Source organism: Bombyx mori, chromosome 15, assembly GCF_030269925.1.
Source record: "Bombyx mori chromosome 15, ASM3026992v2".
In the NCBI taxonomy this organism is placed as follows: domain Eukaryota; kingdom Metazoa; phylum Arthropoda; class Insecta; order Lepidoptera; family Bombycidae; genus Bombyx; species Bombyx mori.
Genome location: NC_085121.1, coordinates 12,878,718 through 12,906,238, shown reverse-complemented (window position 1 = coordinate 12,906,238; position 27,521 = coordinate 12,878,718). Strand labels below are relative to the sequence as shown.

General features: G+C 40.2%; 2 protein-coding genes and 1 long non-coding RNA gene across 4 annotated transcripts; 1 reads left to right on the top strand and 2 right to left on the bottom strand.

Annotated features, from left to right (window-relative positions):
• Positions 1 to 1,049: 1,049 nt before the first annotated feature.
• On the bottom strand, positions 1,050 to 1,946 carry LOC134200234 (uncharacterized). The gene is made up of 2 exons (XR_009975061.1): positions 1,754 to 1,946; positions 1,050 to 1,457 (listed from the first exon to the last, which is right to left on the bottom strand). It is a non-coding gene; the product is annotated as an uncharacterized LOC134200234 (long non-coding RNA).
• Positions 1,947 to 12,081: 10,135 nt separating this feature from the next.
• On the bottom strand, positions 12,082 to 14,608 carry LOC101742768 (protein HBS1). Its single transcript, XM_004922943.5, has one exon. It carries the CDS (start codon positions 14,292 to 14,294, stop codon positions 12,279 to 12,281), a length of 2,016 nt encoding a protein of 671 aa, XP_004923000.1. The 5' UTR covers positions 14,295 to 14,608; the 3' UTR covers positions 12,082 to 12,278.
• A 1,765-nt stretch (positions 14,609 to 16,373) lies between these two features.
• LOC101742921 (ras-related GTP-binding protein A) lies at positions 16,374 to 25,800 on the top strand. Of its 2 annotated transcripts, XM_004922945.5 has the most exons (8): positions 16,374 to 16,685; positions 16,781 to 16,880; positions 17,137 to 17,354; positions 18,282 to 18,448; positions 21,558 to 21,651; positions 22,547 to 22,699; positions 23,326 to 23,551; positions 24,496 to 25,800. In XM_004922945.5, exons 1-7 carry the CDS (start codon positions 16,674 to 16,676, stop codon positions 23,503 to 23,505), a joined length of 924 nt encoding a protein of 307 aa, XP_004923002.1. In that variant the 5' UTR covers positions 16,374 to 16,673; the 3' UTR covers positions 23,506 to 23,551; positions 24,496 to 25,800. The 2 variants fall into 2 exon arrangements, with proteins under 2 accessions (XP_004923002.1, XP_004923001.1); XM_004922944.5 differs by having other exon boundaries at positions 16,388 to 16,685; positions 23,326 to 25,800.
• The last annotated feature ends 1,721 nt before the right edge of the window (positions 25,801 to 27,521 follow it).

Genomic DNA, 27,521 nt, shown 5'->3' with positions numbered 1-27,521 from the left:
TAAAAACCCACACAATGACTAAACAAACCTCGTCACATTTCATCACTCATCTCATCACACAATGTTTGCTCGATGTGGGAATCGAACCCACGACTCTAGGCGCAACAACTTATTATAGACACAAAAAAAATCCTGTAAGATATTGAATTATACCCAATATAGATGATTCAATATTGAATCATAAGGGACCAGCCCGTGTTCAAACATCCAAAGATTTCTTCATGTACAGAGATAAATTAAATTTGGAATTTTTTGCATAAAACATCAAATCTATAGTTTATGAGGGGATGAAATATTACCGTTGGAAATGAGATTTTAGATAAAGATACGCACACTTTAGATAACAATATAATATTTTGGTGGTGTTTCTCTAAGGGACAAAATCCGGAACGAAGAAATTCGACAGAGAACCAAAGTCGACGACATAGCTCTAAAAGTTAGCAGTGGCAATGGGCCGGTCACATCTGTCGAGCCAGCGACGCCAGGTGGGGGAGGAAAGTCCTCGAATGAAGGCCACGGATGGGTACCAGGAGCGTCCTGCAACCAGGTGAACCGACGACTTAGTGCGCACGGCGGGAAGTCGTTGGATGCGGAAGGCGAAGGACCGCATTCTGTGGAAGGCATTGGGAAAGGCCTATATCCAGCAGTGGGTAGATAAAGACTGATGATGACTTCGATCAACAATAGTAACTAGATAAAGGGATACGTACAAAATTAAAGCAAAAACTGTCCGCGTGAATATATACTTATATAGCTACATTCGTTTACTAACAAACGGAGAAAAAAGTTTTGAAACACTTTTACTTTCAAACTAATAACAACTATGGCACCTAGTAATAAAGTCACAAATCTCCAAAACATTATCTAATACTTACGATCATTCGTCACATAAAACGAGCAAAGCAATAAATTACTCCTGTCACTTACCAATAAAAAGACATATTTTAAACAACTTTTAATGTTAAATCAATCTTAAGATGCAACAAATAAAGTAACTTTTCCCTTAATTGCTCTGAGAACTAACATCGTTTTGCTTTATTTATTTTTGCTTCTTGAAATGCCGATTTCTATTTACTACAGGAGGTAAGGGAGTCGCGCTTAACACTAAAATAATTTATTAATGAATTAAAGTAAAAGTTTAGTTGTTTACTTTTTATGTTTTGGAAATGTATGTTTGTTAGTATCTATACATTACTTATTATTTTATTAGCGTTACGTTTTTGTGTAATATATATTTTTAAGTTTTCGCGACCAGTGCACATAATAAAACAACGTTTAAACGGTTTCAAGCGTTGTATTTTTATTACAATGTTTCGGCCACATTTCAGTAGCCGTGAGCACGGAAGGCAAAGATGTCCAGTGTCAATAAGCGGAGTTCTTAGCTGGCTTATAAAAGTCATCTCTTGTTTCTCTGGCGACAATCGAGATCCATTCTGCACACGTGATTGCTAGGAAAGCTAAAATAAAAATGGAAAGCTAAGTATCTAATGAGAGTCCAACAAACAGACACAAAAGCAGCATTAACCAATTTTAAACAACTAATTTTGAAGTGCTGCTAACAAATTTTAAAAAATTATTACAACACAAATCTACTCCATGCATTTACTGTTCTGTTAAGCAAAAGTTTGTCCATGTGTTGGCCGAGCCTTGGCCAACATTTGTAGCGGTGGTTAAAAATCGGTAATTTTGTTCAAAATTTAATATTATTTATAAGTTTAAATCTTACAATATAGTTTATACTTCATGTACTTACCGAAAGTAAGATACTCCGGCCGTTAAATTGCTTTTTCGGGCCTTATTTTTGCAACTTTTGAATACACACTGCGGTATTGTGAGACGGGTTGACATTGGCTGTGTTTGAAGTGAACTAAACAAAATAAGAGCTCACATTTCAAGTGCGCTGTTATTTGACGAGACGGATTTTATGCACCGATCCGAAATCTAGTTACTATTGTTGATCGAAGGATGATGATGATGAATATTTAAATTATTCTGAACAAGTATTTATCTCTGAACTCCTAAATGGCTGTAGGTACCGGTTTTGATTAGTTTTCATGTTCTTGAGTGTGTTCCTAGATGATTTAGAGTAATAGTTTGATCCGGTAGGTGGCGCTGCAAACGTTTTGCTTTTATTGCTTATTTTTGGGTGGACGACCTCTCGGCCCATCTGGTGTAAAGATGTTACCGGATGATATAAACATTAAAAACGTAAATGCAGCTACCTAGCTTGACACATGAGCTCTAAGTCTCAGTTTTACAATAGAACGGCTGCCCACCCTTCAAACCAAAATGCATTACTGCTTCACGGTAGAAATAGGCAGGGGGCGTGCGTTCCCAGTATATTTACAAGAACAACATTTACATGGCCCGCTTATTTACAATAAAAACAGACAAATCATATTATTTTATTATTTTATTTTTATTTATAATATTATAAATATTTATATGATTTGACGAGCGATGCTCTATACCCGAAGATCGAAAAATTAGACCTTAAAAAATTTAGTAGTTATTATTGAAAACTGGTAAAAAACCATATTATATTAATTGTGTGGCGCTGACTACCACAGTAAATGACTTTATTTTAATGAAAATATGTATACTTTAAAAAAAATATGCCCACATTTTGCTATCACGAACCGTGCTAAGAATAATTTTAAGGCGCCCCGAACATAAAAAACTCATCAACATAAAATACTGCGGTAATGATTTGACGATACTTACATTACCGAGTTATTAATATAGTAGACAATTTGAATAAGCTATTTTATTGATTTATTCTCGTTTATATTCTTATTTCACAACGAATTCCGCTTTAATCACTTTGCGTTTAGGTATCTACGTTTCAAATAACCTGGATAATAAGCAAATTGAATGCGAAATTCTAGTGGATTTAAATTCTGATCTCTCGAACGTAATGAGAAAAATCGATTTCCTGTAGGTCAACGGAAATCGATAGTCGAAATCGAAAAGGGCAAAGCGAACGTTTCTCCGTTAAACAGCCACTGCGACGACGGGCTTAGATATTAGTAGGAAATTAAATTTTGCGAGACTCCACCTAACTGGGGTGTTCAGAAAAAAAAACCAATTGGCGTGTAATGAGACGTATAATACGAAATCGTATGTATGCATGGGAGTCATGCTAGCGAAAGTTGAGCTCTAATCTTAAACTTGTCCGAAAGCGTCATAAATAAATTAAATTAAATAATAGGTTAACTACTTAAAGTTTCAAATGGCCAGTATTGCAAAATGGCAATATCTGAATGGCTGACAATAAATTCTAAATTCAAATGAATCATATTTTAAAAATATGGATATATATATTTCTAAGTTATGTAGTCATTTTTGTATTGATACATTTGTATCTTTTTAATTAATGTGGACACGATTAAAATACGAATAATTATGAAACACAAACTCCGTCGCAGTAGCAATTTCGCACAAACAGCTCACAAAATGAATGACGTTTACGAAGTGAATACTACAATAAACGTACGACTCGTTATTGGTTTGAACGCTTTTGACATTCAAATTTTAATCCAAAAATTAACCCCATGGTCGCCCTAAAATTATAGTCAACAACGACGGATTAAAGGCGACAAAGTTGACGACACCCAGTAAAAACAATATTGGTCCATTGGCATTTCGAGTGATGTCCAGTTTCGGAGTCATTTGGAAGGCGAAGCCAAGTTGGCGTCCAAAATGCTGGGAGTCCTCAACAGAGCGAAGCGGTACTTCACGCCTGGACAAAGACTTTTGCTCTATAAAGCACAAGTCCGACCGCGCGTGGAGTACTGCTCCCATCTCTGGGCCGGGGCTCCCAAATACCAGCTTCTTCCATTTGACTCCATACAGAAGAGAGCCGTTCGGATTGTCGATAATCCCATTCTCACGGATAGTTTGGAGCCTCGGGGTCTGCGGAGGGACTTCGGTTCCCTCTGTATTTTGTACCGCATCTTCCATGGGGAGTGCTCTGAGGAATTGTTCGAGATGATACCAACGTCTCGTTTTTACCATCGCACCGCCCGCCACCGGAGTAGAATTCATCCATACTACCTGGAACCACTGCGGTCATCCACAGTGCGTTTCCATAGATCTTTTTTGCCACGTACCATCCAGCTATGGAATGAGCTCCCCTCCACGGTGTTTCCCGAGCGCTATGACATGTCCTTCTTCAAACAAGGCTTGTGGAGAGTATTAAGCGGTAGGCAGCGGCTTGGCTCTGCCCCTGGCATTGCTGAAGTCCATGGGCGACGGTAACCACTCACCATCAGATGGGCCGTATGCTCGTCTGCCTACAAAGGCAATAAAAAAAAAATCAGCAAGGCGTCAAAGTATGCCATGCGTTGCTTTTTCTTAGTCGTTTGCACTTTTGGAAGACCATCGTTGCGACGAACGATCCGTTGGCGTCAAATTGGCAATGAAAAATTATAAGTGTGTGCGTTTCACACACAAAATATACAGATACAGAAGTAAAAGATACAGATACAATAAGCTTGGAACCGCGTTGTTACTGGCGATTCAAAATGGATTGTTTTTGATGATGGTAAGCGGTCAGCTTGTTGGTTGAGCCCTGGTTGAGCACCTAGGCAATGCCACAAATGAAAACTAACCCCAAAAATGTGGGGATAACTTTTTGGGGGTCTAGTGCTAATATAATCCGTCACAGCTTCTTACCAAACACTTACACAGCACGCATTGCAGCTTTCTACCGCTGCTCCTATACAACAACGGCTGGTCTCGCCTGGTACGGCACAACAGGCGGTCTCTAAGCTACAAGAGCTAGAATTAAAAGTTTTGCGTCATCCAGCGTACTCAGCAGACTTTACGCCGACAGACTTCTACTTTTTCTTGGCAGGAAAAAAATTAAATACCCGAGAGGCAGTACAAAATGCCTTTTAAAGAGTGCTTATTACCTTACACCAGCTGTCTTGTACGACATGGGCATTGAAAATTTTTCACTGCGCTGGCAGAGACGTATTATTATGATGTGCCTAGTTTGATTGATTGTAAAAAAATATTTATGATAAAATTAATTTAGCTGTCTGTATTTAAACTAAAAAGAAATTTCATAGATAAATTACATCTATTATCTATGTACATCTTAGAAATTAGCAATATTTTTTTTCTCATTTACTGGATAGTAGCTCGTGACCCACTTAGTTTTAAATGGATAGTGACCCATAAACGTGACACCACTCGCCTTGAGATATGATGGTACCGTCTCAATTGTATTGCATAACGGCTACCTCACCCTTCCGACGACTGTAGTTAAACCCACTGTGAGAATAAACTGAGCTATGTATTACCTACGTAACTTGATAGTTCACCGCTTTCTGGTTCTGTCACTATTAATGCTTGGTGTAAATTATTACGAGCTGCGTGTACAATAATAACGAGCTATCACCAACAAACTACTTATCTAAATTAAATCTCTACCAACCCAGGAAACTGTTGACGGCTTCATTTTAATCACCGTTTTGTTATAATTGCAATACCTAGGTATAGAGTCAAACAAAATTAAAATGTTAGAGTAATTAATGCGTAAATAATTATTTTTGATTATATTATATTTCCATTCGTTATCAACTTTTACACATATTATTTCACTGACGTGAATTTCGTATCGTAATTTGCGATTACGTAATAATTCGCAAGGTTAATACGAGTTGTAAAGTAAGCAATGATCATAAAATTCAGAAATAAGTTTTTATTATCCGAATCTAACGATTATTCATTAATTATTACGAAACAACTCTTATAGTGGCAAAATTATAAATAATAAACATGGAGGTACCCTTCTAATTTGAAAATGTAACAATTAAAGGCAGACGAGGTAAACTGCTCGCTACGAGCGTCGGTGGATGCCACAATGTCAAGACCAGCGTTCGCCTTGAAACATGAGGCTGTATCTCGATCATAAATAATACACATAAATTAGTTATAGATAAGCAACTCAAGCACTCAACAAAAATGTTTACGGGCGTCGGTCACTAGATGGCTTCACTTCGATTAGTTTCTCATTTCTCCTGTAGATAACAGTAACATATTACCTATCCTAAATTTTACTTTTAATGAAGGGTTTTGTAAATTTTCAGACACCACAACAATAAAACCACAACAATTCTATAACAAATAAAGACTTGTATGATTTTTTTTCTGTGTTTAGTTATACAACAATTAACTTTAACAACATATAAGTTTCGGGGCATCCGCTACAAGATGTCACTAGTTTCCGTACAGAAAAAATATTTATCATAAAGTATCGAAGTTTCAGGGTCCTGATCTCGATTTAGACAGCTTCAAACCGAAGTAAATGATCGGTTCGTTGCAACGAGCAGGGTGATCGAAATAGGTACTTACCTGTTTCAGCCTTCAGTATGCCCTAACACCAATAATAATGCAAATAATATTTATCCATTTGGTATTTTTTCTTTTAAAAATTATGTAGGTATTAAGGATATTATTACGTAACAAATACAAGTAGGTATTAACAAATTTGTTTTTTTTTTAAAGGCAAATACTTTCAGCAATTTCTGCCAGTGTAAAATTGTTAAACCAACTCAAACAAACACAAATAAATTCCATTTCGTTTTTTTTTTTTTTTTTTTTCCTACCTATGCTGATAGCCTTGAGAGGCTATTTCAGCTTCGCCCTAACGTTAGTAGGTGAGCTCGCGGGGCTCAACCGGAGAGTTGCTAACACTGACCCTAGCAAGAGCAGTGCTTCGCAGAATCTACCACCGGATCGGAAACGCGACCCACTGAGAAGATCCGGCGAGAAACTCAGTGGGCTGTGTCTATGGGTTAGTTCGCTCGTCGAGCCCTTCGTCGCAAGCGACGGGTTCGACGAGGACGGTGACCGGTGCTTGTGGTGCCTAAAAGCACCGTTAATGGATCAGGAGGATCCGTAATGACGTGCTTTGGGCGACGTCGACGGTTTACCATTCGGTCTACTGGGTCGGGTATGTAATTTCCAGCGGCTACGATGAGAGGGTTCTCATGTCGTGCCGCCTTCTCAAAATGGCGCAGTGATGCCGACTGTAGATACTTACTAAGAGAGTCGAGCTCCAGGTCATCGTGGAGATCCACATTCCTAAGGAACCATGGCGCTCCGACGGCTATCCTGCAGAATCGTGATTGAATAACCTGAAGGGATTTCAAGTGGGTGCGGGCTGAGTGAGCGAACACTACGCTTGCATACGTCATGACGGGGCGTATACAAGTTTTGTAGAGAGTTACCTTATTGCGGAGGGACAGTTTGCTTCGACTACAAAGCATTGGATAGAGTCGTCCTAGAATAAACGCGGCGCGGTCGCGTACCGTTTTTATATGGGGACGGAATGTCATCCCTCTGTCGAGGGTCACGCCTAGATATTTGACCTTCGAGACCCACGGTATGGGCTGGCCAAAGAGAGTGATGGGACTAACGGCGGAGGTGTTTGCGCGCCTACTACGGAGTGGGATGCTCGAAGTGATATTCGGAGGGCGACCCCTTTTGAAGAGCACCGCTGCGCTTTTCGTGGGGTTGATGTCTATTCGCCACTTCCGGAACCACTGTCCCATGGTGGCTACTGCGATCTGGAGTCGCCGATGAAGCAGCGACATCTTCCTACACGAGTAGTAGATAGCCGTGTCGTCGGCGAAGAGCGCTAGATGGGTCTCCGGAGACCGGGGTATATCATTGATATACAAACTAAATAATAACGGGGAGAGCACGGAGCCTTGCGGGACTCCGGCAGTCAGTTGACGGGGACGAGAACGAGTTCCCTCTACTCGATATCGAAACGAACGGTTCGACAAGAAGTCTCGTATGATGAGCACGAGTCTGTCTGGCACTCCCATGTTGTACAGTTTGTAGATCAAACCGTTGTGCCAGACTTTGTCAAACGCCTTCGCGATGTCGAAGAAGAGGGTGCCGGTCGGGATTTGTTTACGCCTATTTAGTCCTATCAGAATGTGCTCCGTGAGGCGGTGCACTTGTTGTACGCACGAGTGTTTTGAGCGGAATCCGAACTGTTCGTCTATGAGAATTTTGTTCGCGGTAACAAAATCCCAGAGGCGTTTCCTAAGGAGACGTTCGTAAATTTTTCCTATCGTCGAGAGGAGACTAATCGGACGGTAACTAGAAGTTTCGTTTCTCGGTTTGCCCGGCTTATGTATACCGATAACGTCCGCTTCTTTCCACACCGCGGGAAAGATGCAGTGCGTCATAGCGGCATTTAAAATTGTAGCCAACATTGCTATCAGTTGGACTGGCAAAAATTTTAGCGCGCGGTTGTGGATGCCGTCGGAGCCTGGTGCCTTCCTAGGTTGGAGGTTGTGGATCGCGTCTCTAACTTCATCAGTGGTAATGGGGGGTAACGCGTCCGAGGGCGGCAGGGAAGCTCTGCGCTCGACCTCCCTGTCGACTAACTCGGTGTGTTCGGGGTCCGCGTGTTGAGTGCTGGTGGTGCACTGCTCTTGCAGTGCATCGGCCAGCAGCTCAGCCTTGTCATCGTCATCGAATGCCGGTGGTTGGCCTGAAGGGCGTAAGAGGGGAGGCATAGTAGCGGTAGTTTCGGATTTGAGAGTCCTAGCTAGTCGCCAGTATGCTTGGTGGGAGGGCGCGAGTTGTTCTAAATAACTATGCCAATTATCGTTACGCGCGTCGCTTAAGCGGGAGTGGACTTCGCGTTGTAGACGACGCATCTGAATCCGGTTTGAATGCGTGGGAAGACGATCGTAGGCCCGGATTGCCGCGTTCCTAACTCTTAAGAGATTCCTAAGATCGGGGGACAGTCTGATGCGGTGGAAGCTGTCCTCCACATCGACTTCTTTAGAAGATCTAATGATCGCGGAAGAGATGTGATCGGTAATGATGTTTATGGATTCGACGGTGTCCTCGGGGGATGGATTCGAATCCGGGCTGTAAGGGAGGATTGGCGGAGCGGCGTCGGCTAGGCACGTGCCCAGCTTATTCCAATCCACCATGGTCCTCGTAACAGTGACTGGGTTGTGAGGGCGACCGAGCTGCATAACGACAGGTCGGTGGTCTGAGTCGAGCTCTGACATTGCTTCGATGGAACGCAAGCGCAGAGTTACGTTCCTAAGCAATGCCAGGTCTATAGTGCTCGGACGGAGCGCGATGTTATACGGATAACATGTTGGAGTTGGGGGACCGACTATTTCAAAGGTGAGGTCGTCTATAAACGCGTCGAGACGCCTACCGTTAACGTTTGTACGATGGCAGTTCCACCTAGTGTGGTGGCAATTTAAATCGCCTGCCAGGATGACGGAGTCTCCCATGCCGAACAGTGACTCGATGTCACTGCTCAGGAGGGGCTTGTCCGGGGGGAGATAAACGGATGCGATGACGATCGGCTGGTGTCCCGTCAGCGAGATACGGCACACTGACGCCTCGATATGTAAGAGCGAGGGAGTATCGAGAGGGACAACGTGCAGGGCCCGTCTATAGTAAATGGCAGTCCCGCCTTTCGAGGCGGTGAGTCTGTCATTCCTAACCATGACGTAGTTCGCGACTTTCGGGTCGCGACGCGAGGGCTTCAGACAGGTCTCCTGCACTAACAAGATATCTATAAGATTGTCGCGGAGGAATTCGAAAATTTGATCGCGTTGCCGCGCGAGTCCGTTAGCATTGTAGACTGCTAACGTAAGGGAATACGGTTTTTCTCTACCTTTTTGCGCCATTGATTACCGGTAAAGATTTTATAACGTACGCGACACGGACTCGTAAACGTCCATGTGGTCGAAGGCGGCCGCGAGCCGCTGTTCGGGGGTTACCGACCTACGGATAGCGTCAGCGAACGATCGCAGACGGTCGAAGTTCACCGCGGTGACGAAGTCGCGCACGAGCGCGAAGTCGTTGACGGCAGAGGGTTGCGGGGGACGGAACGCGGGCGCGGGGCGAGGTGCGAGCAGAGGCTGGGGCGCGGGGCGTGTCACGAGCGGGGGCGGGGGTGCGGTTTCCGTTCCCGCCTTAGTATACGGCAGCGGTTTTTTCCACGCCGAGACCGTGGGAACTGCAGCCGGCACGAAGGCGGGTTTCGGCACTGAAGGTGCCGAAGTCTTTGGGCCGACGGTTCGCGGAGCCGGGTGAGTTGGACGTTTTCGCGGAGCCCTAGGACATCCACGGTAGTTCGCGGGGTGCCCTTGCTTAAGGCATAGGACACAGCTTGGAGGTTCGGTCGCGGTTTCCCTAACACGCGAGCAATCTAATGTGGCGTGGTCGCCGAGGCACTTTACGCAGCGGGGGCGCGCGTGGCAATTACGAGCCGAGTGGCCGTAAAGCTGGCATCTGTAGCACTGCCCGGGAGTGCCACGTTTATGGGGGGCTTCGATGGAGACCCCGGATAGGCCGCAAACTGTCGAGAGGCATGAGATTTTCTTTTTTGCCTCCGGGGTTGGCTCCAACGCGACGAGTATCATGTTGTAGGGCTGCTTGCCCCGCCCACTGTGCATCCGATGCACACTAACTATAGGGAGTGCCTGAGCGATCAGGTCCTCCTTAACGTAGTCTATGTCTAGTTCTTTCGGTACTCCGCGTATTACTACGCGGAGCTCGCGGTCCTCCTGAAGAGCATAGGTGTGGAAACCTATGTTCTCCTTTCGGAGGTATGCTGAGAGGGCCCTATGGTCGCCCGGCGTTGCGACCTTAATCTGAATCCCATGCGCGACGTTACGCGCATGGGTGTAGTTAATTTTATTTGCCTGAAGGGCCTGGGATACGCGATTCCACGCTGTCTTCTCTTGAAGTATCAGCGGGGGCGGGGCAGCTACTTTAGGAGCGGGCGCGGGCTTGGGACGCGGCGGCGGGGTTACGCGGCGAGCGGAGTCCGACTCCGGTGTCACGACTACCTGCGGGCGGGAGGCGGTCGCGGATTTTGTTTGCTTCGTCGTGGAGCTCCGGGACTCCACGGCGCGAGTACGCTTTTTACCGCGCGTTACGGTTTGGAACCCATCCGAAGTTCCAGGCTGAGGGCTTGACGCGGATTCGAAATCCATCTCCGATTCGGTATCGGAGCCTGAACTCGAAACGATCGAGGTCGCGACGGACGAAGCGCGCGATGACGTAAACGACGCGGACGCGGGGGTGGGGGTAGCGTTAGGCGCTTCGTGAGTCGCATCGTCGGAACGTGCGCTCGAACTTAACGCGGCGGCGGGGGGCGCGCGGCGTGCCTCCGAGGCACGGTTGAAATATGCGGCGACGGACGCGGGGGGGGAGGGATTGCCACGGGAGGCCCTATAAGCTAAGTACTCGGCCCTAATTGACGGGTACCTATCCCGGAGGAACCCGACAATGTCACTAGCACTTTCACTGACACTTTCTTCATGCTGCATTTTCGGTCTTCTTGCCCGGGGGGGGCGGCCCCGGGACTTTTGTTGAACTCGCCGAAAGGCGAGGCCCCGGATAGGATTTGTAACCCCCCTGTGCTGCAGGACAGCAAGGAGCAGGGGGGGGGAATGCCTATGCCGTGAAAACGGCAATCGGCGGGGAAAAGGAAAGGAACCCGCTCGGGCTGTATAGTGCTACAGCAGGCAGAATCGCGAGCGGGGGTCTAGTCTTGAAAAAGACTGTTGTTTTGGGAAAGGTTAGGAAATCGCTAGCCTGTGAGTGCCACAGGAAGCTGAACGTAGCGATTGGTTTTGCCTTGAAAAAGGCAGTTGGTAAGGGTGGGTTCGCGGTTACAAAACTTTAGCGCACAAAAATGGACCTCGATACGCAGATCGCAAGCGACCAACGGATCGGCACGTCCGCACTACCGAATTGTACGCACGATGTATTCACGGTCACTACACTGTCGAGCACAACTGTGAGTTCAGAGACGCAGCTCGCAAGCGGGCCACGGATCGGAAAGCACGTCCGCGCACGACCGAGTCGTGAGCGAGAATGAGAATGTCCATTTCGTATACGACTTGTAGGATGCTTAGGTCAATTTTAATAATAAAAGTAGCACAAAATTGAGAATACTGGCTGGTGTCCTGAATGATTTGAGAATCAGATAAACTGCAATTTAAGGACGTCGATAGAATCTTCTGTTTAGCATATTCTCATAGTTTTCAAATTCAGAAATAAAAAACATTTGTAACATGAAACAATTTATTAGCATTACATTATAAATAATAAATTATACTTCAAAACAGTACATTATTGTAGACTATTCACGCGTGCAAAGCTAAAATGTCCAAACATAACCATATTTTTAATTTATCACATCTTCAATTAGTAACAAATCTTTTAGTTGTATATTTAGATTATAATAATCTTTATCAGATCAATCATGTGCTGATAATATCAGTGACAAGGCCTGCTGCTATGGTGACACCTGCGACGCGTAACATAACACGACCAAGCTCCTTAACATCTTTATATCTCTCGATGCATATGGGCCTGCTGGTCTCAATTTCAACAACTGCCACAGAATTATTTCCTAAGCAACGAGGTTTCTTTTTAATTAGCTCACCGGTACTTTTGCTGAGTAATGCCTTAAGCTTGACAATATTAGCAGATTCTACCAATGATTGATAGTGAACAAGCACCGGAAAGCCTTTTGTTATTGGTACTTTAACATTGAAAACTACTATTCGGGCCTCGAAACGTGTTGTAACAGAAACCTGCTCAATAGGATCGCTGAGTATGTATCCAACTGACACATTCTGCATGTCCACCCCAGACAAAGTCAATGTGACTTGGTCTCCAGCAAATGCTACATTATTAGTAAGATCATTTATACTTAAACTTCTAACTTCAGCCATTTCTTTTGTTGGACAAACCAATACTTTATCGCCCTTCTTTAGAACTCCGTTTTCAATGCGTCCCGAAACACAAAATCCAGAACCGGTACCTTTGAACACATCATTGATTGAAATACGTAATGGCTTAGACACAGGCCTCTCTGGAACATTGAATTTGTCAATCACATCTAAAAGACAGGGTCCTTTGTACCATTTAGTTAATTCAGGTTCGCTTGCTGGTTTCACAAGATTCTCACCAATGAGTCCTGAACAAGGCACATAGGTGACATCTGTATCTTTGAATCCTGCTTGTTTCAAAAAAACCTTAAGTTTATTGGTGATTTCATTAAATCTGTCTTGAGACCAGTTGGCTGTATCCAGTTTGTTAATGGCAACAGCCAGCTGACTTACACCAAGTGACCTCACTAGTAATGCATGTTCTCTTGTTTGACCACCGAAATCAAATCCGGATTCAAACTCTCCCCTAGTTGCATCAACTACCAACATAGCAACATCAGCTTGACCAGCACCAGTTATCATATTAGGGATAAAATCAGCATGCCCCGGTGCATCTAATATTATAACCCTCTTTGTCTTTGTTTCAATCTGGGCACGCCCAATATCCATAGTGATTCCTCGGACTCTTTCCTCTCCTGTTTCATCAAGCACCCAGGCATACATAAAGCTTTGCTTTCCAATCTTTTTACTCTCCTGTTCATATTTGTGCAAAGTTTTTTGACTGACTTCTCCGAGCTCACATAATAATCTGCCCATTAATGTAGATTTTCCTGCATCAACATGACCTATCACGACAATGTACAAATGATCTTTGTCAGAACCTCTCTCATTGGCATATTGTTTTTTTGCATCAATTTTGTTCTCTTTTACTTTTAAATTTTTCATGTCATCATTTTGTTCAGTCTTGCTTTTTTCTGGGTGAGGAGACTGCCCTCTAGGTGTCTGAGGGCGACTATTAGGCTTTGGCTCTTGGTCCACTTTAAAACCCTTGATTACAGCACTCTTCTGATCTACACTTGTAGCTATAACTTTAGGAGCTACTAATGCTGTTGTGGTTTTCACTGTATTAGTAATAACAGGCTTAACTGGTTTAGATGTGGATGAATCTTTATTTTTACTCTTATCACTATTAAGTATATCGTCTAAAGCTTTGTTGTAATCAAAATTATGTTTAAGCACACTCTGAATCATTGTATTTTCCGATACTGTATCACCTAAAATATTCCGAAGTTCATCTAAGCAAGACATGAGCCTGGTTTCACCTTCCGCGTCAAGCTTGAGGCTGCAGAGGTCGGTAGACTCTCTTCGTTGTGGGCCCGGTACTTGAACATCTTGAACTTCATCTTCGGCTTCCTCCTGGATATTGCTGTGTCTATCGAGAAGGTTAGATATCACCTGTTGGTTTCGTGATCGGTCGTAGATCCATTGCGACGCATCACTTGGAGATAAACAACTATCCTCTTCCACTGAATGTCCATAAAAATCATCGTCATCATAGTCATCAGAGTAACTTCTGTTCCGAATGTTACGATGTCGAGCCATTGTTCATTAATAATATCAAAAGTGTTCCTATGTTACAGAAACCATATTTGCAATAAATGGATGTTTTTCGGAAAAACTCGCAAAATAAATAACACGTTTCGTTTTGGGTTAGTGACAGCAATGACAGCAGCTTTTTTGACATTAGTCGTTTTACTTTTTCGATACAGAAAAGGCGAAAATATCACACCGAATCCAGTGGAATCTTTTGTGTGATTATTCTACCCGATGATATGCAGGCGAAGTAAAATGTTCCTTAGAAATAAGGTGACACTCTACAAAACTTGCATACGCCCCGTCATGACCTATGCAAGTGTAGTGTTCGCTCACGCGGCCCGCACTCACTTAAAATCATTCCAAATCATTCAATCCCGTTTTTGCAGGATAGCCGTCGGAGCCCCGTGGTTCGGCAGGAACGTCGACCTCCATGACGACCTGGACTTAGAGTCCATCAGTAAGTATCTGCAGTCGGCGTCGATGCACCACTTCGATAAAGCGGCACGACACGAGAACCCTCTCATCGTGGCCGCCGGTAACTACATTCCCGATCCTGCGGAAAGAATGGAAAGCAGTCGACATCGCCCAAAACACGTCATCTCGGATCCTCCCGATCCACTAACGGTGCTTTTAGGTACTTCAAGCACCGGTCACCGTTCTCGTCGAACCCGTCGCTTGCGACGAAGGGCTCGACGAGTAAATTAACCCTCAGACACAGCCCACTGAGTTTCTTGCCGAATCTTCACAGTGGGTCGCGTTTCCGATCTGGTGGTAGATTCTGCGAAGCACGGCTCTTGCTAGGGCTCGTGTTAGCAACGTCACAGGTTAGAGCCCCGCGAGCTCACTTACTCGTCAAGTTACGCAAGAATAACGTTCTAAGGTACCAGCATAGGTAGGAAAAAAAAGAACGCATTGAAGTCATGTCAATATCACCAATTTGAGGAAGCTCGAAATCCCAATTCTCCGGACGCGGTCATAAAATAATATCTCGACAGATCCTCTGGTCTCCATAATTTTATCTATGAATTGCCAAGTAAATATAAATTAATGTAAATGAGGTTCATTCGTGAAGCAGTTGCCTTTGAGTTGTTAGTTTTCTCCGGAGGCCCTCAGGAGGCTGTTAGCAATTACCGTCGCTCCTGGCTGAGCCGGTGCTCGCTTGTGAAACTGGAAATGCCACCAGGACACCAGTAATCCTTTCTCTCAATTTTTTTTCCATTATGAATGTGAAAATATTTAAAATGCTTCAAATGCTAAATACTGCTTAACAGTGCTTAACAGAGTTGCGTTTCTCTATTGTTTCAGTAAAGATTAGCATCACCCATCTCTTGCAAATTAAACATTAAAAGCACGTGATACGTTAACTCAGCTCGTTGTTTCAAAACTAAACGTCGGTTTTTCAATCATTAATTGTACATATATCAAGTAAAAATACTATCCCACCTGTATTGTTGATTTTTAGTAATTCCACAATATAGCATCACCCATCTCTTGCAAATTAAACATCAAAAGCACGTGATACGTTAACTTAGCTCGTTGTTTCAAAACTAAACGTCGGTTTTTCAATCATTAATTGTACATATATGAAGTAAAAATACTATCCCACCTGTATTGTTGATTTTTAGTAATTCCACAATATCTAAATGGTGCTGGCGTTTTATTACACAGTCATTAATTATTTGGACCTTTCGATGGAAACGTGAGATGGAAAGTAGTGTGAATATTTTTATTTTGTTAATTTAATGTATCTAAAAATTTAAATATGTATTAACGGTGATTGAGCATCTGCCAAAGTGCGCAATCGTGAAACAATGAAACAAAACCGCTGAACGTAGCTTCCCGGATCATTTATAAAGTCTACTGAAATGGTCTCAATAAATAACCACGATTTAATTATGACTTTATTTCATCCTATATCATATCGGTTCAATTGTATTTATTAATTTGTCAATTGATTAGAGTTTCAAATTAATCAACTCCCTCTCATTTCACTTCACGTATCATGTTTATTATGTAACAGATTTTTAAAAAAACTTAAGACTCGGTCTAAGAGTCTCGTTACTAGACCATAAAATATTTTAAAAAAAACTAGTCATTGATGTCAATGTCAAATATCCAAAGTTCCAAAATCAACCTCAATCAAATCATCAACTAAACTTGACAGTTAGTGAAGTCAATGAACAGAGGAAAACTACGCCTCCTGTTTTAATTTTAATATAGAAATTTTAATTATCTACCCGTAACATACATCGAAGTGGTCATAACGAAGTTTGTTCTAGACGATTCATAACTGTTAACTCGCATACAAGTTAACATAACATTGAGAGTTAGCAAAAATAAAAAACAAAGATTTGAACCCCTGACCTAGAACATTTTTTTTCCAAAATGAAGAAAAAGGTAAACTTAAACAAAGAGGAATCAGTTTTCAATTTGGCAACAAACTCGTTACCTTAGTTTATACAATATACAACAAAAAATATTGGTGATTGCAGGTACTATTAATGGGAAAAAGTGGTTCTGGTAAAACCAGTATGAGGTCTATCATATTCGCCAATTATATAGCAAGGGATACAAGACGCCTCGGAGCAACAAGTAAGTCACTTATAGCAATAATTACTAAAACGATTTAAAAAATTCATATACAAAATAGTCACAATGGTGACAGTAAAGTATTTGTACATTGAATATAATATGACTTTTTAATTAAACAATTAAGTCTGGACTTGTAAAAGTTCTTGCAGAGCTATAATTTTTTTGATTACACATTATTTAAATATAGAGATAAAGAAATAGTTTTGTTGTGTATATTTATTATATTGTAAATGTGCCGTTTAATAAATTTTTTCAGTTGACGTTGAACATTCACATGTCCGTTTCCTCGGTAATTTGGTTCTCAACTTATGGGATTGTGGTGGTCAGGAAGCTTTCATGGAAAACTATTTTGCATCACAAAGAGACAATATATTCAGGAACGTTGAAGTTCTGATATATGTTTTTGATGTAGAAAGTCGTGAAATGGAAAAAGATATGCATTACTACCAGTCATGTCTTGAGGCGATTTTACAGGTTAACATTTTTATATTTTACAGTTATTGGTTTTTTATTATCATGTAGACAGACAGCCCTCCGATAGTGAGTGAACAGTGCTGTTCATAGATATAAATGCCAGGAGAACAACTAAGCTGTTGCCTACTAACCTACTAACATCACACAATATTCTATTGTTTTATCCTTTATTGCTCTTATGTTATTATAAATATGTGGATACTACTACCAGGGATCAGGGATCTATAATAATAACTTGGAACTGCTAGTATTTCATACCTACATTTTTTCATAATTTGCTAGTAACACTTCTAGTAAACAAAATTAATATCTCAATGAGTTTTGTTCTGTTGAAAGCTAAATATTACTGTGTAGCTAACAATACAGAGCATTTTAAATTTGCAGAGTTTTTAGCAGAGACAAGAAACTAAAAACTGAACTGAAATTGAAAATATCATAACAATTTTCTCACATTTTTGTATATGCTGTCACATCTATCTGACAAAATTCTTAGAAGATTCCTAGTATTTCCCCCCTTTGCGAGTCATCTATGACTACTTAATTATATACATGGTATTACTACATAAAAACTACTCTTAAGGTTTGATCTATTTCATGGTTTAATTCACTGTCCTTATGCACGAAAAGTGTTTGAAACATCTGATATAAAGACAAAATAAATGCAACATTATAACATAAAAGTAGTTTTGATTATTTTCTTATTAGTAATTCAGTATTTTGTATCTTATCTTAAAAAGAAAATTTACAGTATTGTTAACTAAACTGTGACAATTTTTTACACTTCAGCTAACTATTGATTTAATGCAAAATTTAATGTCATGCCAATTCTAAAATCTTAATAGGCCTTTCAAACAAAACTCTTTATTTCGAAATATTGCTTGAATTTACATAACACCCGTAAACACATACCTTTCTTTCCTAGTATAGAACTCTCCAGAAGCCAGGATATTCTGTTTAGTACACAAAATGGACTTAGTGGCAGAAGAACAAAGAGAAGAAATATTCAGAGCAAGGGAAGAAGATTTAAAAGGGCTTTCCAAACCATTAGAATGCACTTGCTTTAGGACCAGTATCTGGGATGAGACATTGTATAAGTAAGATATTAATGATAACTTTTTTTAATTTATTATTATGGTGACATTTGTTTTTGTTTAAAAATGATGATATCAAAGGGTCAAAGGCTATTTGTTTTAAGCGACTTTTTATTATTTTATTTTTATTGCTTAGATGGGTGGACGAGCTCACAGCCCACCTGGTGTTAAGTGGTTACTGGAGCCCATAGACATCTACAACGTAAATGCGCCACCCACCTTGAGATATAAGTTCTAAGGTCTCAGTATAGTTACAACGGCTACCCCACCCTTCAAACCGAAACGCATTACTGCTTCACGGCAGAAATAGGCAGGGCGGTGGTACCTACCCGTGCGGACTCACAAGAGGTCCTACCACCCGTGAAAATTTCACTTAATATGTGACATTTATCTTTGTAATTAAAGTTCCATTTTATTTGACATTAATATCAACAATTAGGTGTTTTTAATTGAACTTAAATTAAGTTTACCCCCATTGAAAGAGCTGAAGAAGTTTTTTTGTTATGATATTTATTCCCAAATTTTAAACTTTAAATGGCTCTCCTGTAAAATTGCAAAAACGTCGCTTAAGCAAAATAGCTTTTCACCTTTCGATATACTTCATCTAGTGCTAATAAAACACATAACATGAGATATCGAGACGTTTACGAATGACTTCCACAACTTCCATAACATCATTTAATAAAAATCAAACCAAAAATTTTCATAATTACTATATAATTGAAATATAGACCATAAGTCTCATGGTGTGTGCCGAGTTTTTTTTTATTGCCCTTGTAGGCAGATGAGCGTACGGTCCAACTGATGGTAAGTGGTTATCGTCGCCCATGGACTTCAGCAATGCCAGTAGCAGAGCCAAGCCGCTGCCTACCGTAATTCTAATTATGATGTCTATAGGCCAATAATCACTTCACGCCGGCCGTTAGCTCATTAGTCTAAGTAATAATTGAATCTAGATATGTTTAAAACGTATCTGTGTTTATTGCTGTTCTATTTTATTAGAACACTCCCGAGTCGATAATTAATCTGTAAAATATAAATCTGTCTATTCAGATTTTCAAATAAATTCCTCAAATAAGGACAAACGTTATTCATAAACTCGGTACGTGTAATAAAAAAAATTAAAAAATAATAACACACACACAGTATTGCATATATTTTGGTTATTTTAGACTTTTCATGGTAATAAGATGCATTTTTAAAATCGCATTTTTAAACACTTTTTGCCCAATATTTAAGTGCGATAATAAAGTGTTTGGTATGTGATAATATAAATACATACTATACTACTACTTAAATAACAGTTATCTGATAGTTTTGTTGCAATGATACACACACACATATCGGAACAATGGATTGCATTTACTAAACACAAACATAAATACGTATCACCCACATATTTGTGAGTCATATACCGAAATTGTGTAACTGTAGATAATTTTGTTAATTAATTAGTATTACAAATGGAGCGCGGTATGTTTCACCATCATCAAAGTTTCATCGGTAGTGTTAAGCGACAAATCGATACTTGACCGGGTATTTCCGGCGTCGATGGATGGAACAGAAGTCATGGTTGTTGCGCGTTCGATGTAGTATCTTGATTATTATTTTTGCCTACCTATTGCTAGTAATCTCGAGGGGTTATGCTAGGTTCGTCGAACGTTTAGGCGAACTCACGGGACCCAGCCTGACGAATTTCCTAATACTAACCCTAACAAGGGCAGGGCTTCGCTGAATCTACCACCGGATCGGAATCGCGATCCATTGAGAAGATCCGGTGAGAAACTCAGTAGACTACCGTACTGGTCCTCAAAAAACAAAGGCAGCTAAGGGACTCTACGGCGCAAGAGTTCATCGACCTCGCGCCTTAATTGATTATTTGCACTAACCAATACCTTAAAGACATCTATAAAACATGTTCGCGACCCCGATAGACAAAGCAACCCTTGTATGTCAAGTTCTTTGGGACCATTATGAGGCCAGCCTGCCCACGACGCGATAACGGTTAAAAACGACTTTTTGATTAATCACTCTAAGAACTACCGAGCAGCGACATTACATCGAAACGCATATACATACTTGACCAAACAGTCTTGGTCAATGCAAGAGACTATTTAGAACTGTCAAACTAACGTATTGTTACGCTGGTAAGAGTAACGCCATCTATCGCCGAATAGACGAACGAATATCGAAGGATCTAGTAGCACCTAGAACGCTCGAGAAGTACAACGTCATCTATTGTCAGATAGCGGTAACTACTACTAGAGATGTGTGGAATATTCTCGATAATTCTAGGCATGAGGTATCGGCTATAAAAGTGTAGTAGAGATGGCACGCAGTCAGTCAGTAATCGGAACTACCCGAAGCGAAATAGCGAACGGATCACCTGAAGCGAAGCGAATTAAGAATTTGAAAATGCTTTAAGTGTTCCAAGTGTTGAATACAGTTTTAAGTTGTACTTTGGTGAAATATTATTTATCCCGAACCCCAGCGCGTAACAGTATTATTAACAAACAGATCTATTGAACGCGAACTCCCAACAAATAAATGATGTAGTCGTGATTTTTTTTTAAACAATCATGCCACGTTAACTGGTCCCGTGATAAGTTCGTAAAGAACTTGTGTTACAGGTACCAGATAACGGAAATAAATGTAAGATTTTTATTATACACTTACATATATTTAATATACATCCATAACCCGGGAAAAGATATTTATATTTATCATACAAATATCTTCCCTTGGCGGGATTCGAACCCGCGACCCCCTTGTGTAGTGACCATGTCACTTACCACTACACCAAACGGCCGTGATGGATTAATGTCAAGCACACAACTCGATCGAACGGCTTGGTCGATACACACATACGTTTACGCTTAAGTTTAATTTCACTATTTTAGAATTAAACAAATAGCAGGGTTAATTTATGCGGTCTATCAATTATTTATGACTATTAACCCATTGCGGTCCTAAGAATAATGTAATGTAAGACTATAATATTTCCAATACGTGTAAACTCTGGACCTTAAAGGATTAAGTAAATTCGTTACGCCCTGCTGTTTCTGGCATGGTAAAGCGACACTTAATAAATTAATAAATTGTTTGTTTTTAGGGCGTGGTCTAGTATAGTATACAAATTAATACCTAATGTCAAAGCATTGGAGTCGTCATTGAAACAATTCGCCGCGATCGTTGATGCAGATGAGGTTAGTGGATATTTTCAATAAAAAAAAAACAATTTAAGAACAGGAATATACAGGCAACCTGAAGGAGCACCAGCTCCTTTTTCAGGCTATAATTGCTTGTAAACCATAATCTTCTATTCACTGGTTATAATACTAAAATTTTCCCACCTAGTCATTGGTAGCCTAAGGGGCTTTTCCAACTACGCGTGGATTGATAAGTGAGCTTCCGGGGCTCAACCTTGGAATACTTGCTAACACTAGTCCTAGCCAGAGCAGTGATTCGCTGATCTACCACCGGATCCAAATCTTGACCCACTGAGAAGATCCGACGAGACGCTCACTGAGTTGTGTCTTTGGGCGAGCTTGTTGATATCGACAACAAACTTCACCGGAATGTACGAAATCGCAACAATAAAGTCGCCAGTCACGAAGCGACTAAGTCTAGAGTAGGTCTAAATCATGATTGTCAAGTAAAACGGTTGGCTTCACACTGTTCAAACCGGAACTCCTGTTTACTTCGCGTCACGAATAGGCAGAATGATGATGATACCTTCGCGTTTATTACGTGTTTCAGAAAACCATTGCTAATAAAAAAAAACAAAAATAATTTATCATTACACATAATGGCACATGTCATATAAGCGAACCAAATAAAATGTATACTACATTATCAATACTATGTATATTGTCAAAGAATTCATTTTTGAAGTAAAGCACCTGATTACCCTTGAAGCGGAGCGACTAACCTAAAACTTTTATTCTTCTTATTAACTGCTATTTCCCACTTAGGTGGGTTGGTGTCTCCTGATTCGTTTGCGTTCGGAATTTCTATCCTGAGTTGTCCACACTGGGTCAATTTCGACCCCTACTAAGTTTAACCTAAAATTTTGACAGAATAAAAAAAAATGAATTTCAGGTATTGTTATTCGAGCGAGCAACATTCTTGGTCGTGTCGCACTGCCAACGCCGGCAACATCGGGACGCGCATCGCTTCGAGAAAGTCTCGAATATCGTGAAACAGTTCAAACTGTCTTGTTCGAAGCTTGCTGCGCAGTTTCAGAGCATGGAGGTGGGTTTTTGATTGTCTTTGAAGGGCTGGATCGTGTGACGTGAAGTGAGCAATAAACGGGAAAGAGCCAAAAAAAACAATAATAATAATAATAATGTTTACGTTTACCGGATACAATCACACACGGTCATGTAGGTCAAGTAGGTGGTAGGACCTCTTGTGAGTCCGTGCGGGTAGGTACCACCACCCTGCCTATTTCTGCCATGAAGCAATAATGCGTTTCGGTTTGAAAGGCGGGGCAGCCGTTGTAACTGTACTGAGATCTTATAACTGATATCTCAAGGTGGGTGGCGCATTTACGTTGTAGATGTCTATGGGCTTCCGTAACCACTTAATATCAGGTGGGCTGTGAGCTCGTCCATCCATTTAAGCAATAAAAAAAAGTAGACCCAAACTGGGATTTCCTTTACTATGAAAACCAGAGACGTTTAAGTACGATATAGATATATTAAAGACATATAGATATTAAAACCCACAGAAAGAGCGAACAAACATCACACGAATGTTGGCCCGGTCTCGAAATCGAACCCACGACCCTCCAATCACGGGTATTAATCACTGCACAACCATCCCTTTCTATTATAAACAAATTAATTTTAGTTCAAAATTTATCCTTAATCATTCAGGTACGCAACAGCGTGTTCGCAGCTTTCATTGACGGATTCACGAGCAACACTTATGTCATGGTCGAGATGTCCGATCCGAAGATACCTTCGGAAGCGACCCTCATCAACATCAGGAACGCGCGCAAGCATTTCGAGAAACTAGAGAAGGTCTCGTCTTCCGCTCCCAGTCAGTACCAGTGAAACGAAAAAAAACTCGCACGGTGGTCACTCAGTGCAAGAAAACTACGTACGTGCTAAAAAATACGTCTCCTTAGCTTGTTTAAAAACTTTTAACGTAAAACCCTTTTTACTGGCGAATATGAAAAAGGATATCCCCCTTAATCAACACAAAAATGATTCACCTTGGTCATCAGTTCAGTTTTCGCGACAAGTTAAACTTATTATAATATATTGCATAATTGCATTGTGTTCACAGGCCACACGGTGTTGAGTTAACAAAACTAGACAGAATTATCCAATATTTAATATAACGCACTTCTTTGGTGTTTTCTAAAACGCGAATAATTAATGTAGCTAGAAAACCCACATTCTACATTGTCCAATAAAGTTGAAATTATACGTTCGTAACTTTACAAATTAAAAACTTTATTAATCAAAAGGTTCTTAAAGCATATGATAAAGATTTCGTAGTTCACAGGCTGACTAGATTCGGAAACCATTAAAATTAATACAGGGTCATAAATAAAGTCAAAATTAAATTAAAAAATTAAAAATCCAAGTAAAATTCAATTTATTGGTGAATAGAATATAGACTTGGTATATAAACAGTTCGCACATTGTTGTCATTCCTTAATTTGACACCGTGAACAAACTCGTCAGTCTGTATTGAAAAAAACTGTCAAGTTTCGCGCCATTTTCATTATTACGTCTATAGGTAAATCAACAGAGATCCTGTCATCAAACATTCTTAGCTACTCACTTAATTCTTAGTGAATATCTGTGACCTTGCTCGTTCACGAAGCCCGCTATAGAAAGCAGAGTATTAAATACACTTGACATTGGCGAAATCTAAAAGGAAACGCCATAAACCTAAGAGATAGATTATTACGTCTAATTCTATCTCTACGTCTATTGGTATTATTAATAACCTAGTATGAAGCTCGGTTGCAGCGTGCATTATGCACAACGGGACATACAATGATAAGACATTCTGCATATATTTTGTTCTAGATCACGCATACTGTAGTGAATTTGCGCGGTCGAAGGTCATTCACCTCAACTATGAAAGCATTTACAACGGAGATTATTCCACAACTCACGCGAGAAAACGGGTGCTGTGGGCCGATTTTTCAGAAACAGAGTTCTGTGAATGTTTTTGATTGTTTGCAAATGCCTAGTTTTTTCTCAAAATAACTGTGTTTTCTACGTATTTAAATCTTGAATAAAAATGTGTACAGTGCTTTTATGTTTAAGTAATTATAATCAAATATTATATTTATAATTCTTTTTCCAAAACATTCTAGTTAAATTGCTTTGTAAACTGTGTTTCGTGTTTTAATGTGATATAGTATATGAGGTTAAGCACAAAATAAGTTATTGAGCGTTTACCTTGATATATTATTAAAATATAAAGTTTCGAGTGCTAAGCACAAAACAATAATAATTCTTGCCAAAGCAAGCTGTAAATAACCTATAACCAATTGTATATATTTAAAACAAAAAGAATTTAGTGCCTCATATTTAGGGCTTAGAATATTAGTAAAAATTTAATATAAATAATTGTAAAATTATTTTTACGCCAATGCAAAATTTATTGCATATTTTGAGTACCATTACTTTCAAATTATCATAATATTATTTCGCGACGACGTCCATCACTAGGTCGTTACAAGCGATTTTGGGATAGGATATAAATAATTGAATTGAATGATTAATTTCATAGAATTTCATGGTTAAATACAAATTTAGTGAATCTGACTAGTAACTAGTAATTTTCTTATTTATTAAGAAATAATGTTAGTCCTATTTAAGTACATTGCAAATAAATTAACAAAACTAACCCATTCACATATCAGCATTATGATTTATAACCTGTTCTATAATATGTAAAAATCGCGTTATTATACAGACAATATGTCTCTATTCCAGAATAATTATAAGTAAATAAAAATAGTTTAATATTTTATTATTATAATGGTAATATTGTATATCTCGTTTAAACTCCTAACAAAGACTACACTAATTTAATGAGTGCCTACTGGTTGTATTAGCAAAGCTCCCGAAAACGAATACAGTTGTAGCCAATTCCTACTAAAATTTAAATTAAAAAATTATAACCGTTTTTGCATCGCACGCAATGGAACTCAATTAGAAGTCGGCTGATGCGGGGTCAGTGAACTCCTGTGACATTACTAAAACAATCTGAATGGAAGTAATAATTTTCTTTACTACTTTATTGTCGTTTCGGCTTCGGGAATGGTCAATTTACACCATGTATGTGTATTCTATTTTTCAATAATAAAAATACTTTTTGTATTTGATGTTTACATTCTTCACTTACCTTATCCTGCATCCTGCTTATTTCATACTTTTGTAATATGTGATGAAACTCAGATTTATTTTTCTTCGTGGATATTCAGATGTTATTTTTATTTAGTAAAGCATTGATTATGAACAGACAGGCTTACTGTTACAGCGCTGTCAATTATTCATTTCTTATTTGCTATCTGTTGCACATCTTACGCACGAAAAAGTGACGCCTTCGCTCATATCAAATTATGTAAAATCTATACTAATATATAAATCTACAGTGATTTTTACGGATGTTCCGATATAACTACTGAACCATGCATCCGATTGACTTGAAATTTGGTATTTATTTAAAAAATACATGTACTTAATGGATAGGCTAATATTTATATGAGTGTTGGACTTCTTAATAATAATGACAATAAATAATAATGTTAATTTTAAATGCCTAGCGAAGCGGGCGAGCACGGCTAGTTATGTATAAAATCAGTTTGCAAACCGTCAGCAATCTTGCAGTTTCATTTCTTGAAGCATATCATTTCAGATAATAATATGAATAATGAGACATACTACGCCGATAGAAGACTGTTGTTAAAATTTTCATGGTGGCGTGTGGTGTTAGGTGTTAGGCTATGTTTCGGTTCGCCTGAAACACCTTAGTTTAAGCATGACGAGATCCCTGGCTAAAATTGCCCATACCCTCAACCATTTTCCACGCTTGTCCATGTCTCTGCTCGCGTCAGTGGTAAGATTCCCTACTGCTGCATTATAGTTTTGAAGGCGCTTTGGAACTGCCCCGTTCGACTCGTTTTTTGAATGGCCATCAATGACATATGATGCCCACATGATAATTATCTAAAGAACCGTTTGCTATCTAACCCCTGTTCTTCGACCATGTCGACTATAGCAGTGGACAGCCGTTCCTTCTTTAACGACAGCTTCGTAGTCTCTTAGCATTATTATCGTACATAATGTTATTATAAGAAGTAAGCGTTTTCACTGGTGGTAGGACCTCTTGTGAGTCCGCGCGGGTAGGTACCACCACCCTGCCTATTTCTGCCGTGGAGCAGTAATGCGTTTCGGTCTGACGGGTAGGGCAGCCGTTGTAACTATACTGAGATCTTAGAACTTATATCTCAAGGTGGATAACGCATTTACGTTGTAGATGTCTATGGGCTCCAGTAACCACTTAACACCGGTTGGGCTGTTAGCTCGTCCACCTATCTAAGCAATAAAAAAAATTTCAAATAATAACCTTTAGAACAAACACACTGCTCTGTGCTACTACTTGCTTAAAATTGACACCTAACTAATTTGTCTCGTTTTATGGTCTATGAGTGCCGAAGACATACAAATGAGAGAATTACACCCTGATTAATAGAAGACCAAGTATGATCACTAACCACAAGACTAATAAAGCGAAAGTTTAAAAAATTTATATTTAAATAGCCTAAAGCAAAGTCGCTGTCTATTTCTCCGGTTAGGTCGTCTAAACGTAACGGTTTTGATATTTAGTTTTCATTGATAAACTATGGCGGGGTTATGTCAAGAAAACTGTTGTACTTAATTAACTAGAGCAGGTCCAAAAATGTAGTCCACGCGGGCGAAGTTTTTTGTAAAAAACTTAAGTACAAGGTTTACATAGATATTTATTTATTTTACTATTAACTTTGCATATAAAAACGTCTGAGCTTTACTGAAAACACGGGAGTAAGCGCGGATAAATC